At 35.4% G+C, this 13,673-nt stretch overlaps 2 protein-coding genes and 1 pseudogene across 8 annotated transcripts; 1 reads left to right on the top strand and 2 right to left on the bottom strand.

Moving 5' to 3' along the window:
• Positions 1-43: 43 nt before the first annotated feature.
• On the bottom strand, positions 44-1,423 carry LOC104707632 (mediator of RNA polymerase II transcription subunit 21). 6 transcript variants are annotated; one of them, XM_010424011.3, is made up of 4 exons: positions 1,313-1,423; positions 716-1,020; positions 559-610; positions 44-273 (listed from the first exon to the last, which is right to left on the bottom strand). In XM_010424011.3, exons 2-4 carry the CDS (start codon positions 1,007-1,009, stop codon positions 197-199), a joined length of 423 nt encoding a protein of 140 aa, XP_010422313.1. In that variant the 5' UTR covers positions 1,010-1,020; positions 1,313-1,423; the 3' UTR covers positions 44-196. The 6 variants fall into 6 exon arrangements, with proteins under 6 accessions (XP_010422313.1, XP_010422311.1, XP_010422310.1 ...); XM_010424009.3 differs by having other exon boundaries at positions 716-1,061; positions 1,313-1,413; XM_010424008.3 differs by having other exon boundaries at positions 716-1,061; positions 1,259-1,410.
• Positions 1,424-2,723: 1,300 nt separating this feature from the next.
• Positions 2,724-4,907, top strand: LOC104707631 (iron-sulfur cluster assembly SufBD family protein ABCI8, chloroplastic). The gene is made up of 2 exons (XM_010424006.3): positions 2,724-4,336; positions 4,461-4,907. Exons 1-2 carry the CDS (start codon positions 2,900-2,902, stop codon positions 4,677-4,679), a joined length of 1,656 nt encoding a protein of 551 aa, XP_010422308.2. The 5' UTR covers positions 2,724-2,899; the 3' UTR covers positions 4,680-4,907.
• Positions 4,843-13,510, bottom strand: LOC104707621 (sugar transporter ERD6-like 15; annotated as a pseudogene). Its single transcript, XR_015564131.1, has 18 exons — positions 13,242-13,510; positions 13,018-13,080; positions 12,815-12,904; positions 12,633-12,692; positions 12,438-12,503; positions 12,190-12,255; positions 12,041-12,116; positions 11,867-11,931; positions 6,693-6,785; positions 6,519-6,608; positions 6,336-6,420; positions 6,200-6,243; positions 6,038-6,100; positions 5,882-5,941; positions 5,716-5,787; positions 5,410-5,469; positions 5,186-5,300; positions 4,843-5,084 (listed from the first exon to the last, which is right to left on the bottom strand). The product of XR_015564131.1 is annotated as a sugar transporter ERD6-like 15 (transcript).
• Between the last annotated feature and the right edge of the window lie 163 nt (positions 13,511-13,673).

Below are 13,673 nucleotides of genomic sequence, written 5' to 3'. Positions count from 1 at the left end.
ATATAGAATGAATAGGTGGATTCTATGAGATTGTAATCAGGGGTTAAAGAGCTAAATAACATTTTTGTAATTGATTCCGCAACAATGTTTTTGGTGATCCAAATCCGAATTGATATTCATTCTCAACCTAAAAACTAATTGTTGCTGAACCAGATCATATTATTTCTGAGTCAGCTTGACATAAAGGTCAATCATTTCATTCAGGTTTCTTCATGTTCAGACAGTTATCTGCAGCTTGTCCAAACAGCTCTTGGACTTGCTTTAGCTCCTTCTCTGTCACAAACAAGGTCACACCACTTGACATCAGCTTAATTGTCAGAGGCAGTAGCAAGGAAAGACGAAAAAATCCAAATTCGAGAACCACTAAAGAGAACTCCCTGCATTTGTTGGATAACATATAACACTAGAGCGTGTAGTAACCAAGAATGTATACACATTGACATTTGAAGTGCATAATAATGGATGTGTCCCAGTTACAGATAGACACACCAGCAATGAAGTGAAACCCTAAAAAGACAAAGTGGAAATTGAAAAGCGAAGTTGGACAGGAGATTATACCTGCAGCCTCAAGTTGCTTCTGGAGTTCTTGACCAATAAGATCATTCTCCACCTGAAGAAGAAACACAGCAGAGAAGCAAAACAGGGCAAATCAGTTAGATGATGAATAACTGTATCGGATTACATAAACTGAAAAATCAATGTGAATTTGTTTTACCTGGAGTTCAGCGATTCTTTTGAGCTGAGCTTCTTCACCACCTTCTGACAAGGGAAGTGCAGCAACCAAAGCATCAAACTGTTTAGCAGCCTTAACTAAACCGGCACTAAGCTGCTTAGGTTGCTCAGGAAAAGGGGTAGCATCATCAGTAACCGTGGTTGCAGCAGCAGGTGGTTCAGGATAATTAGGTGAAAGCTGGACAGGAGGTGCATCCCTTTGGAGTGTCCCAAAAGCATTGAAAGTGATTGCAGCAATCGAATTCACTTGTTCTTGCAACTGTGAGATTATATCCATCTTCAAAATACCTTCAACGACAAGAGCATTAACCAAAATTGGTACTCAAGTCCTGAAATTTATAAACTAAGATTCAGAAACGAAACTGCTACAAAGTCCAATCTCAATCCGAAAGTTCTAGTTTTTAACAACAAGATTTGCTCTTTTATACCATCACCATTATCCCTAGAAAAAGCTTAATACTTACTTAGACAATGGCGATTTCTCAGAGAATTGCCTAAATCGATTTTTTTCTCTAAAAAGACTTACCAAATACTTCTCCGATGCGATCGCCGGAGTAATGGATTTAAGGAAGAGACTTACCCGTCGACAAGATTTCTCCGGCGACGAAGAGGAAAGTGTTGGACGACGACAAAGAATCGCCCGTGACTTGGGCTTTTTTTTTTTTTTCATTCTTCTTCGTTCTGGATTTGGGCCGAGGCAATTAAATATGGGCTTTTAATAAACCGGCAGAATAAAACTCTGACCGACAAACTAAAACCGAAAAACCGAACAAAATCTTATCAAATAAACCTACTGGTTTTATTAAACCAAAGTCGATTTGAATCTCATTTCGAAGTATCAAATTAAACCGAAATGCATAAACCAAAAATTTTAAATATACAGTAGTCATATTATATGAAATATTTATAAATTAATAATTATCTATTCTTTTAAGTTTTTTTTTTTTTTTTTTTTGCATTTTTAAGATTAAAAAATCAAACTAAAATTTTAGTAAACCGAATAGAAATCAAACTGATTTAAAATATCTAAAAGATATTTTTTAACAAAAAAAAGAAGAGATCAAACGGTTTTATCTTTTTTAAAAAAAAATATTAGTTAGTGGAAAACATATGTGGTTAATAATAATTGAGCTGAGTAGTGAAAAATAAATCCAAGAAAGAAAAAAAAAAGTCCCGTGGTGGACACGAGACGATCATCAATCTACGGCCATGAAAATTAATCATTTTTTGTCATTTTTTTTTTACCAAAAAAAAAAAATTAATCATTTTTTTCAATTTAAGAATTTTTTTTTATATAATAAATATTTCACATTTCATCTCTCATTTTGATTCCTATCCTTTGCTTTCCAACACACGACACGACCTCTCTCTCAACAGCAACAAACAACAATAACAAAAAACAAAAAACAAAAAAAAAAACAATCTTCTTCTAACTTCTCCTTAGAGATCGCCGGAGCAAGGGATTGAAGGAAGAGACTAACTTACCCGTCGACTAGATTTCTCCGGCGACGCAGAGGAAAGTGTTGTTAGAACGACGACAGAGAAGAATAGCCGTGACTTGGGCTTTATTTTTTTTTTGTTCTTCGTTCTGGATTTGGGCCGAATCATTTAAATATGGGCTTTTAAAAGTAGAAAGCCCAAAAAGGCAAGACTGCGTGACAAAATAAAACTCTAACCGGACAAAACTAAAACTGAATCGAACCAGATACATAACTCAAAACCGACCAAAATCTAATCAAATAAACCTACTGGTTTTATTAAACTAAAGTCGATTTGAATTTAAATTTTGGAGTACCAAATTAAACCGAAACGTATAAACCAAGATATTTGTATTTCCAAATATAGTCATATTATATGAAATATTTTTAAATTAATTATTATCTACTATATTTGTTTTTGGTGTTGTCTATCTTTCATTTAAAAAAAAAAAAAAAGTCCCGTGGTGGACACGAGACGATCATCAATCTACGGCCATAAAAATTAATCATTTTATTTCAATTAAGAAAAAAAACAAATTCAATAAATATTTCACATTTCATCTCTCATTTTTATTCCTATCCTTTGCTTTCCACCAACACACGACTCTCTCTCTCTCTCTCAACAACAACACAAAGAAAAAAAAAACAATCTTCTTCTAACTTCTCCTTAGAGCCACAACATCATATCAATGGCGTCTCTTCTCGCAAACGGTATCTCCGGTTTCTCACCACAACCCACTTCAGATTCCTCAAAATCACCAAAAGGGTTTCACCCAAAACCCGAATCTTTCAAATTCCCATCTCCCAAATCCCTAAATCCAACAAGACCACTCTTCAAAATCAGAGCCGATGTCGGAATCGACTCACGTCCCATAGAAGCTACTGAATCAGGTACAAGCTCAGCCGATAAGCTTCAACAGTATTTTCAAAATCTCGATTACGACAAGAAGTACGGATTCGTCGAAGACATCGACTCCTTCACGATCCCTAAAGGCTTATCCGAAGAAACGATCCGATCGATTTCGAAATTGAAAGAGGAACCTGAGTGGATGCTCGAGTTTAGGTTCAAAGCTTATGAGAAGTTTCTGAAACTGGAAGAGCCTAAATGGTCAGACAATAGGTATCCTTCGATTAACTTCCAGGATATGTGTTATTACTCTGCTCCTAAAAAGAAACCAACTTTGAATAGTTTAGATGAAGCTGACCCTCAGCTTCTTGAGTATTTCGATAAGTTAGGTGTTCCTTTGACTGAGCAGAAACGTTTAGCTAACGTCGCTGTTGATGCGGTTCTCGATAGTGTTTCAATAGCTACTACTCATAGGAAGACTCTTGAGAAGTCTGGTGTCATCTTCTGTTCTATCTCTGAAGCTATTAGGGAGTATCCTGATTTGATTAAGAAGTATTTGGGCAGAGTTGTGCCTAGTGATGATAATTACTACGCTGCTTTGAATGCTGCGGTTTTTAGTGATGGTTCTTTCTGTTATATTCCCAAGAACACTAGATGTCCAATGCCTATTTCGACTTATTTCCGGATTAACGCTATGGAGACTGGTCAGTTCGAGAGGACTTTGATTGTTGCTGAGGAAGGGAGTTTTGTTGAGTATTTAGAAGGATGTACTGCTCCTTCCTATGATAAGAATCAGCTTCATGCTGCTGTGGTTGAGCTCTATTGTGGTGAAGGAGCTGAGATTAAGTACTCTACTGTGCAGAATTGGTATGCTGGGGATCAAGAAGGTAAAGGTGGGATTTACAATTTTGTCACAAAGCGTGGTCTTTGCGCTGGGGATCGTTCCAAGATCTCGTGGACTCAGGTTGAGACAGGGTCGGCGATCACTTGGAAGTACCCGAGTGTGGTTTTAGAAGGGGATAATTCGGTTGGCGAGTTTTACTCTGTTGCGTTGACTAATAACTATCAGCAGGCTGATACAGGGACCAAGATGATTCACAAAGGGAAAAACACGAAAAGTAGAATCATTTCAAAGGGGATATCAGCTGGGCATTCGAGAAACTGTTACCGTGGTCTTGTTCAGGTTCAGTCCAGAGCTGAGAATGCTAAAAATACTTCAACCTGTGACTCAATGCTTATCGGTGACAAAGCAGCTGCTAATACCTATCCTTACATCCAGGTAAATATGTCTATGCTATGATAAAGCTGCTAACTTTTGTCTGCCAGTTCTTGATTGATTGCATATAAATTTTGGTTGTGAACTTCTTTTCTAATTTGTTGTTGTGGGTCTGAAACATTAACAGGTAAAGAATCCATCGGCGAAAGTAGAACACGAAGCAAGTACCTCAAAGATTGGAGAAGATCAGCTTTTCTATTTCCAGCAGAGAGGTATCGATCACGAGAGAGCATTAGCAGCGATGATCTCTGGATTCTGCAGAGATGTCTTCAACAAGTTACCTGATGAATTTGGAGCCGAAGTTAACCAGCTTATGAGCATCAAGCTTGAAGGATCAGTGGGTTAAAAAACAAACCTCGCGTTTACAGAACAGTTAAGGCAAAAAAACAGAGTCTTTGTGCTTCTCAATAAGAACACTTCTAGTTTCAGTATCTGTAAAACTTTGTATTATGTAATGTTTTGATAGTTTTATGTGAATCTTGTGAAAGGTGTTGTTAATAGTATAACTCTTGCTAAAAACATGAAAACAATAATGTTTTCAGAAATGATCTTTGTAATAAAACTTTTTTGTGCACATACTTGTTTCTTCTAATACAGTTTTGTGGGGAATTTTAGAAAATTGTAGAATCTTCATGAGGATCAGTGAAAAGAGACTGAATCTCTTCTAGAGATTTGCCTTTGGTCTCTGGAACAAGCTTGGCTATGAACACAAATCCAAGGCCAATCACTGTGGCAAACATCAGAAATGTTCCTGCAATAAAAACGTTTTAGTTAGGTGACAACAACTTTATTTTCAAGATTCATAACTTATTCATTAACTAAATACTCTTAAAACCAAATTAAATACTATACCTGTGGAGCTCCACTGAAGCAAAAAACTGAAGGAACAAGCAACGAGCCATGAGCTGATAGAGCTGACCAAATTACACATTGTTCCTGCTGCTCCCTTCACGTCTACTGGATAAATCTAGTATAGGAAATAAAATATTACTTATGTAATGGGTTTAACATTTTTTTTTTTTTAGATGTCTGCGTGATGTTTTTGTATCTATTAATTTTTTTTTTTTTTTTTTTACCTCTGATGCTATGATCCATGGTATTGTTCCCATACCTGATCCATATGATCCAAAATACACCTAATTTAATAAACACGCAAACTACGGCTGTTATTACTGGAGATTATGATAATTCATTCGATTTTATTCTTAAAAGTTGCTCTAGCTCTTTAAAAGTTGCTTTATATCTTTAAAAACTAAAAGTTAAAAACTTAAACCATAAGTCCTAGAACTGTAATCTATAACTCTAAAACCTAAAAAAGAAATTGACCTAGTTATTTTAGATCATATATATTTTTAGATTTAACTCTCAATCATATTAATTACCATCTTCTCGACTAAACCGGAAATTGGTTTTAGTTTCTTCATAGGTGTTCCTGTTTCCCAGCATTGGTTTTCCTGCAGAACAAAATAACCGGAAATTTTAAAGTCCGCTATGAAGAAACTAAAACCAATTTCCGGTTTAGTCGAGAAGATGGGACAGTAAGCATGCCTTCAAGAAGAGTGAAATGGTTGTAGCAAGACAACTCAAGAACATTCCAGCTTGAGAAACCTACAACCACTCCCAAAAAGAAAATCCTAAACTTTTTTAAAAACCGAACAAATTAATCTCTCGAGTTCTTGCACGAGTTTTTAGATTTTGTTTTACCAATAAGAGTGTACGTCTTCCGGATACATCGACAAGCACAGTACCTAAAATGCCTCCAAACATCTACAAGAATGTGCTTTAAATTTATTGGTAAAACTAAAATGTATCGAATATTATCGAAAAAAATTATGAAAATATGTAAACTATGGTCTTTAGTATAACCTGAACAATTGAAGTCGATATGAATCCAAAGTGACTGGATACACCTGGATCATCGGATAATTAAGGACCATTCGATGAAAGTAATCATCCTTATGGTAAATAAAAACAAGATCCATTGAAGAAGAAGGATGGTTACCGGTAGAGGTGAAAATGGAGCCAGTGTAAAAAGAATAACCGTTAAGACCTCCAAGCTGAGGCAAAGCTATAAGAACAACTCCAATCTGTATTATGAACCAATTGAAACAAATAAATCAAGAAAATGTAAAAACAAAAACGCTTCTGAAGTTATTTTTAACCTTATGAAGAGAGAGTAACTTACAGTAAGTGAAAACGCATATTTTCGCTGAAATAGTTTGAAGAAACTGTGGTCATCGATGTCTTGTTGTTGTTTAACATGTTCTGTATAGTCCTGATCATCATCAAATTGTTGGAAGATTTATGTAATAAAAATAAAAAGATATACTTATGTAGATCATATGGATTAGATCCTTACTAATATCTTTGCTGCTTCAACTGATACATCATATGTTGCTCCTCTAAGGCTTAACAAAACCGCCTTAACCTCCGTTTCCCTCCCAACTTTAGCCTACAAAACGAATTAGTTTATTTGATTTAGGGTTGAAGTTTTGCAAAGCAAAGTATTCATGTAAAGATATAATGTTTCCCTTTGACTAACCAAAGAATAAAAAAACACTAATCTTTCGCCAATAAATATCGAGTTTAACAGGTTTAAGGAAGAAATTTACATTAACACTACAAGAAAACAAGTCTTTTGCGAGTACACATTACGACGGAGTACAGCTCTCGCAAATTTGCAATAGATTTGCGAGAGATTTACTAGTAAATAAAAAACCATAGCACATTCCTCGCAAATTTGCGACGAACTCAGTCGTCGCAAATCCGCTGCTCAATTGCGACGTATTTACGACAAATACGCTGGGAAGGTTCCTTTCCTCGCAAATCCATCGCAATAGTGCGACGATTTTGCGAGAACATTCTCCATAGCAAATTTGCTATGGAATTGCGAGTGATATGCGAAAGCCATAGCAAATCCATTGCAAAGTTAGGATAATAATTTTTTATAAATATTACAAAACTTAATATAATTAATCTGAAATACATTTGAAGGTGAATTTACTAACTTTTAACATTATTTTGATGGTTTTTACAAATTATATATTCAAGGTTTGCGACAAATTTGCGATTGATTTGCTAGAGCCATAGCAAATTCGTCGCAAATCCATCGCGAACTACGCAAAACGTAGCAATTCCCTCGCAAATAGAAACTTTAAACCCTTAACCCTAAACCCTAAACCCTATAGACTTATTACATTACTATTAATGATTAAAAAGGATGAATCCAAAACTATTAATCAAAGATAGCAGTGCAACACAAAATTGTTAGAGAATTGGACAATTTGGCAAATATTTGTCTCAATGTAATGAACATATATGTGATATAGTGTAGAACATCATCATGTTTAGAGTAAGATGCAAAATTGGACAATTTTGGAAAGTTTGATGATAGAAAAGAGTATGATGACACCATTGGACCTTATAATATACTTAAAAGTTAATTTGACTAATTTGTTACAATTATTTTGATGGTTTTTACAAATTATATATTCAAGGTTTGCGACAACTTTGCGATTGATTTGCTAGAGCCATAGCAAATTCGTCGCAAATCCATCGCGAACTACGCAAAACATAGCAATTCCCTCGCAAATAGAAACTTTAAACCCTTAACCCTAAACCCTAAACCCTAAACCCTATAGACTTATTACATTACTATTAATGATTAAAAAAGATGAATCCAAAACTATTAATCAAAGATAGCAGTGCAACACAAAATTGTTAGAGAATTAGACAATTTGGCAAATATTTGCCTCAATGTAATGAACATATATGTGATATAGTGTAGAACATCATCATGTTTAGAGTAAGATGCAAAATTGGACAATTTTGGAAAGTTTGATGATAGAAAAGAGTATGATGACACCATTGGACCTTATAATATACTTGAAAGTTAATTCGACTAATTTGTTACAATTATTTTGATGGTTTTTACAAATTATATATTCAAGGTTTGCGACAAATTTGCGATTGATTTACTAGAGTCATAGCAAATTCGTCGCAAATCCATCGCGAACTACGCAAAACATAGCAATTCCCTCGCAAATAGAAACTTTAAATCCTAAACCCTAAAGACTTTACGAGGGATTTACTACGTTCCCTCGCAATTTGCTCGCAAAAACTCTAAATTATAAAAATTTAAATTAATTAATATTTGCGATGCTTTGCGAGGGAACGTAGCAAATCCCTCGCAAAGTTTGCGTTGGAATTGCGACGCCGTTAATTTCCTATATAACTAAAAAACCTAGTTTGAGCGAAGCTCAAACCCAGCCGACAAACCCTAATTTCCTTCTTCTTCTTCCGATTTCTTTCTTCTCCGGTTGTTCTCTTCTCCAGTTGTTCTCTTCTCCTCTCTCTTCACCGGTTGTTCTCTTCTCCTCTCTCTTCTCCGGTTGTTCTCTTCTCCTCTCTCTTCTCCGGTTGTTCTCTTCTCCTCTTCTCCTCTCTCTTTTCCGGTGAAACCTTCTCCGAGCCTTACTCCTCCTCTTTTCTCTTTTCCTTTGAATCACTTGTCCGGTAAGTCTCCTCCTCTCCCCTTCTACCTCTTTATAGTTAGAAAGTTTGCTTAGATTAGGGTTTTTAATTCGATTTTAGGTTTTCAAATTTGGGGTTTAGGGTTATGATTCGATTAGGTTTTTAATTCGATTTTAGGGTTTCAAAATTGGGGATTCAATTTGGGGTTTAGGGTTATGATTCGATTAGGTTTTTAATTCGATTTTAGGACTTCAAAATTGGGGATTCAATTTGGGGTTTAGGGTTATGATTCGATTAAGTTTTTAATTCGATTTTAGGGTTTCAAAATTGGGGATTCAATTTGGGGTTTAGGGTTATGATTCGATTTGGGGTTTTAAATTCGATTTTAGGGTTTCGAAATTGGGGATTCAATAATTGTGTTTCTAATCAGTTTTTTTTTCTGCTTTCAGATGTCTTCTCGAGACCAAAATGTTTCTGTAAACAAAACGTTTACAGAAATTTCATTACTTCTCAAGGGTTAAGTCCTCCAGTCTCTACTCGAAAGACACATTCTTCTTCTGTTCCTCCCCGAATGTTACCTTCTCCCGCTTCTTCTCAAGGTACATCACCGGCGATGCATGCTGATAATCCTCATGGAAGCTCTCCGGCGATGCATGATGAGAATCATGGAAGCTCTCCGGCGTTGCATGATGAGAATCCTCCTCAGCAATCAACTTCGCGTATCAACAGTATTTCTGCCTCTCAAACTTTTTTCACTTTGGAACAGTTACTTGCAAGTCCCGGGCGTGCTGGCTTACCAAAACTAGATCCTAAGCGACCTCCGGATACTCTCTGGTGAGAATGTTATGTATCTAACCTATAGTTTATCTTTATGTTTTGTATTTTCAATGATCCTCATTCCTTTTATCTTATGTTTTGTAGGTTTGACCAGGATTCTTCGGTTGCTGCTACTGTCCGGGCCATTTTTGAAAGAGATTTCAAATCAGCTCATGCCAATTGGACCCAAACACCAGGTCCGGTTGTAAACCGGTGGTTTGAAACTTTTGCGGTAAGTTACAGATTGTTGATGTGTTTAAATTACAGATTTTGTTTGTTTATCACTTGATTCATTTCTCTGTCTTTACAAGCAAACATATAACTGGGATGCGTCCATCAATGGAAGAGTTAGAGCTGAGTTTGAAAAGAAGTTGAAGAGTCGGATGAGTGATCAAGTGTCTCGGTGGAAGGGTAAGTGGAAGAAGAGAGGTAATGACGCAATGCCGCGGTGGCTTGATCCTACCGTATGGGATGGCTTGGTCCAGTTTTGGTGTGAACCAAAATCAGAAGCAAAGAGTATCAATAGCCGTAATGCTCGCTATAGTGATCCTAATGGCACCAGAATACATAAGCACTGTTCTGGTCAGACCTCTTTTAAAGCCCGAGCACGAAAGCTTGTAAGTATCTCTGTTTAACACAAGTTCATTATTCATATCATATCTACAATATAGTAATATAGTTGTTTCATTTCTCTGTTTTTAGTCTGAGAGTACTGGTGAGCCACTGCCTGATTTCCTGCGAGTACTAGAAGACACTCATAGGAAACCTGATGGGTCGTTTGTTGATGGACTGTCTGAGAAGGTGTTCCATGAAGTGTCGTCAAAGATAGCTGAAGCTGAGTCTGAGCTATTATCAGCGGATAACATGGAGAGTAGTGCTTCTGGCGGGTTATCAGTAACTATGAAGAACCAAATCTATGCCGAGGTAAAACATGCTTCATTGTTTTTGTTAATGTTTGTGTTTGTGTAAACTATGTGTGTAAACACTTATGGTGTTTATGTTTGTGTAAACACTTATGGTGTGTATATGTTTTGTTGGCAGGTTGCTCCGAAGAAAAAGAACCGGATATATGGGGTTGGTAACATGCAAGCAGAAGCATCTTCAGCTCATATTGGTCAACCGCCTCCTCCTGATGAAGATCCACTTGTTCTAGCTGCGAAGCTTACTGCTGCCGAAGCTGTTCTTGCAACTCAGGCAACTCAGTTACAGAAGATGCATAGTTATGATGCATACTTTGATTATCTTACAGAGAAAGATCCAGAGTTTGCTGCAATGTTTCGTCGACAAGATACAACTGTTGGAGAGGCAACCGGCAGAGAAGCTACCGGCGGCCAAGCAACCGGCGGAGAAGCTACCGGCAGAGAAGCTACCGGCGGCCAAGCAACCTGATGAACTCTCTTTCTCTTAATGTGTAATGTGTAATGAACAGCTTAGAACTTGATCTCCCTTGTAAACTTATTTTGTGTTTTTGAAAACTTAGTACTTCTAATTACAGCTTTAATTTGCATAAGTTATAAGGTTTAATTCTAATTACAGGTTTAATTTTAATTACAAGTTTAATTCTAATTAAGCTAACTAAAATGAAAATTTTAATTTTTTTTTATACCATAATTATTATTTGCGACGGAAAACATAGTTGCAAAAGCATCGCAAATTTGCGAGAGAGTTACTAGATACGACATTTGCGAGAAAATTGCTTTTTAAACAAGTCCTTGCAATTTGCGATTAGTTTGCGAGGGAATTTTTTTCTTCGCAAAAGTTGCGAGGGATTTGCGACGTTGACCGATTTGCGAGAAGCGATTTGCGAGGAACGAACTTTCCTCGCAAATACCTCGCTTTTGTCGATTTGCGAGGGATTCGCTACATATTCGTCCATCGCAAAACCGTTGTTTTCTTGTAGTGTAATTTATTTTCATGTTTAATTACACTTTTAAAACAAAATGTAAATTAAATGTCAAAAGAATTTTTGTAAGTTTTTATACAGAGATAAAAATGTTATGTTTTACATTTGGTAAATACACACTATTGTAGATGATACACACTATAAATGTCTGAGGCTATCGGATTTGGTTTTGTAGTATCCAAAATTTACTAGACAAAAACACAACAAAAAAAAAAAAAAAAGGAAAAAAAAATATACCGTATTCTTATGTCGTGTGTTACCTTAAAAGTGAAAACATAATCCTAACATACAAATATATAAAACACAAAAAATATATAATAAGTGAATAAACAAATGCTTACTAGCCATCTAGGAGATTCGGGGATGAAGAAAAGAAGAGGCATAACCATTAGAGAAGGTATAGATCCTGTCCAACGTCAGAACACAAAAACCATTAGTACTACTTATTCATGTATTTGAATGAAATGAGAAAGTATGATTTTTGCATTCGATAAGAATTGGTCTTAATTACATACCCAAAATGGCTAAATTGCGCCATGCAACGACTGTTCCAAGTGCATAAAAGACCGATATACCAACACCCGCAAATAACTGTAGAACATTCGAAAATTGTCTAATAAAATTCCATTATAGTTTTCAAGATTTTAGTTCTCTTATAATTTACCTGAGCTAAGGAAGAAGCAGCTCCTCGCAAGTTCCTTGGTGCTATTTCAATGATGTAAACCGGTCCCTGTCATTAATAATGATTGTCAGATCATATAATTTGTTACAAAATAAAAGCACCAATATATTTAAATCTTGCTTTCAATAAGTCTCAGAAGTTTATAATACCTTCTGAATTGTATCTAATCTAATTAACCCCAAAACTTACACTTACAAAATATGCTCAAAAGAATGTTTACTCATTCATACCAAATATGCGCTAATTCCGATCGAGACTCCTTGCAACAACCTTCCGAGATCAAGAAGCCAAACACCCTTTTGTTCAAACAATTAATTAAAAAATAAGATAAAGAATAATAAGAATAAGAAATTAATAACAACTTATAGCGACTTAAACGACTGCATTGAATTATTAAAATTTAAACCAATATAGAATTTGCAAACCTTGGCAAATGCAATAGCAAACCAGCCGATCACGAAGAGGATGTTAGTGATCCATATTGTCTGGTTCGAAAAAGAATCACACAAAAGATTAGTATGTATATTATAACCATAACTTATTGTACTACAATTAACTTTTAATAACATTGAGAACTAATTACTATCATTCTTCGGCAGAAACTTACGTAGACACGACCAACCAAATCTGTTAACTTCCCACAGATTAATGCTCCAAGGATTAATCCAACCGTCAATATCGATCCAAACAGTCAGTACTGATTTTTTTTTTTTTAAACAATAACTGAAAATTAGTTGAACCAGAATCCAAAACCAAACAGATAACCGGAATTAACCGAAAATGAAAATAAAATAAAATAGAACTTGTTACATCAGCTATGGAGAGATTCAAGTCTTGCATGATACCGGACTGTGTAGGAGCTGAGTATCCGATCTGTAAAAATGATATTAATTACACGAGGAATAATAATAATAATAATAAAAGTTTAATTTATCAAAATCTGGAACTGACGATCAAACATGCATGAACCATTTTAGTTTTCGATTAAAAAATTTAAGAACTAGATTATTAGAAAATCAAGCTTAGGAACTCACAATGCATCCAAAGGCAAAGGCACCGCAAGAACCGACAATGAAAGCAAGAACAAAAGGTTTTGTAGAGGCTTTTGATATTTCAGACAAAATTGAAGAAGATGATGATCTACTAGGAGACGCAAATAATAAACCTTCTTCTGCCATTTTACGAAATGTGATATTATGAATCAAATTTGCTTCGTTTACATTACATTCTTTTGTTCTTTAACAACAACAACAAAAAAAAGTTTGTTAAAGGTATGGTAAGTTTTGTTTTAGAAGTAGATGAGAGAAATTAAACGAGATCGGAAAGCTAATTCAGATTATTATTTTATTTTATAAATTAAGATTAGTCTTGTAACTCGTGCAGCAAGAAATTGCGGAACTGAAAACACACAAACTGTACATGTTTCCTTTTCTTATTTATTACTACAAGTATTATATATTTTGTAA

This window comes from Camelina sativa, chromosome 8 (assembly GCF_030686135.1).
Source record: "Camelina sativa cultivar CO46 ecotype springtype chromosome 8, ASM3068613v1".
Taxonomy (NCBI): domain Eukaryota; kingdom Viridiplantae; phylum Streptophyta; class Magnoliopsida; order Brassicales; family Brassicaceae; genus Camelina; species Camelina sativa.
This window is presented reverse-complemented; position numbering and strand designations above follow the sequence as displayed.

Bases quoted from the DNA above. Each gene is read 5' to 3' on its own strand.
- LOC104707632 (XM_010424011.3), bottom strand. From the start codon at position 1,009: ATGGATATAATCTCACAGTTGCAAGAACAAGTGAATTCGATTGCTGCA. The intron at 611-715 runs GTAAAACAAATT...TTTCTTCTTCAG, and splicing joins AAAGAATCGCTGAACTCCAG to GTGGAGAATGATCTTATTGG. The intron at 274-558 runs GTATAATCTCCT...TGTTTGTGACAG, and splicing joins GAAGCAACTTGAGGCTGCAG to AGAAGGAGCTAAAGCAAGTC.
- LOC104707631 (XM_010424006.3), top strand. From the start codon at position 2,900: ATGGCGTCTCTTCTCGCAAACGGTATCTCCGGTTTCTCACCACAACCC. The intron at 4,337-4,460 runs GTAAATATGTCT...AAACATTAACAG, and splicing joins ATACCTATCCTTACATCCAG to GTAAAGAATCCATCGGCGAA.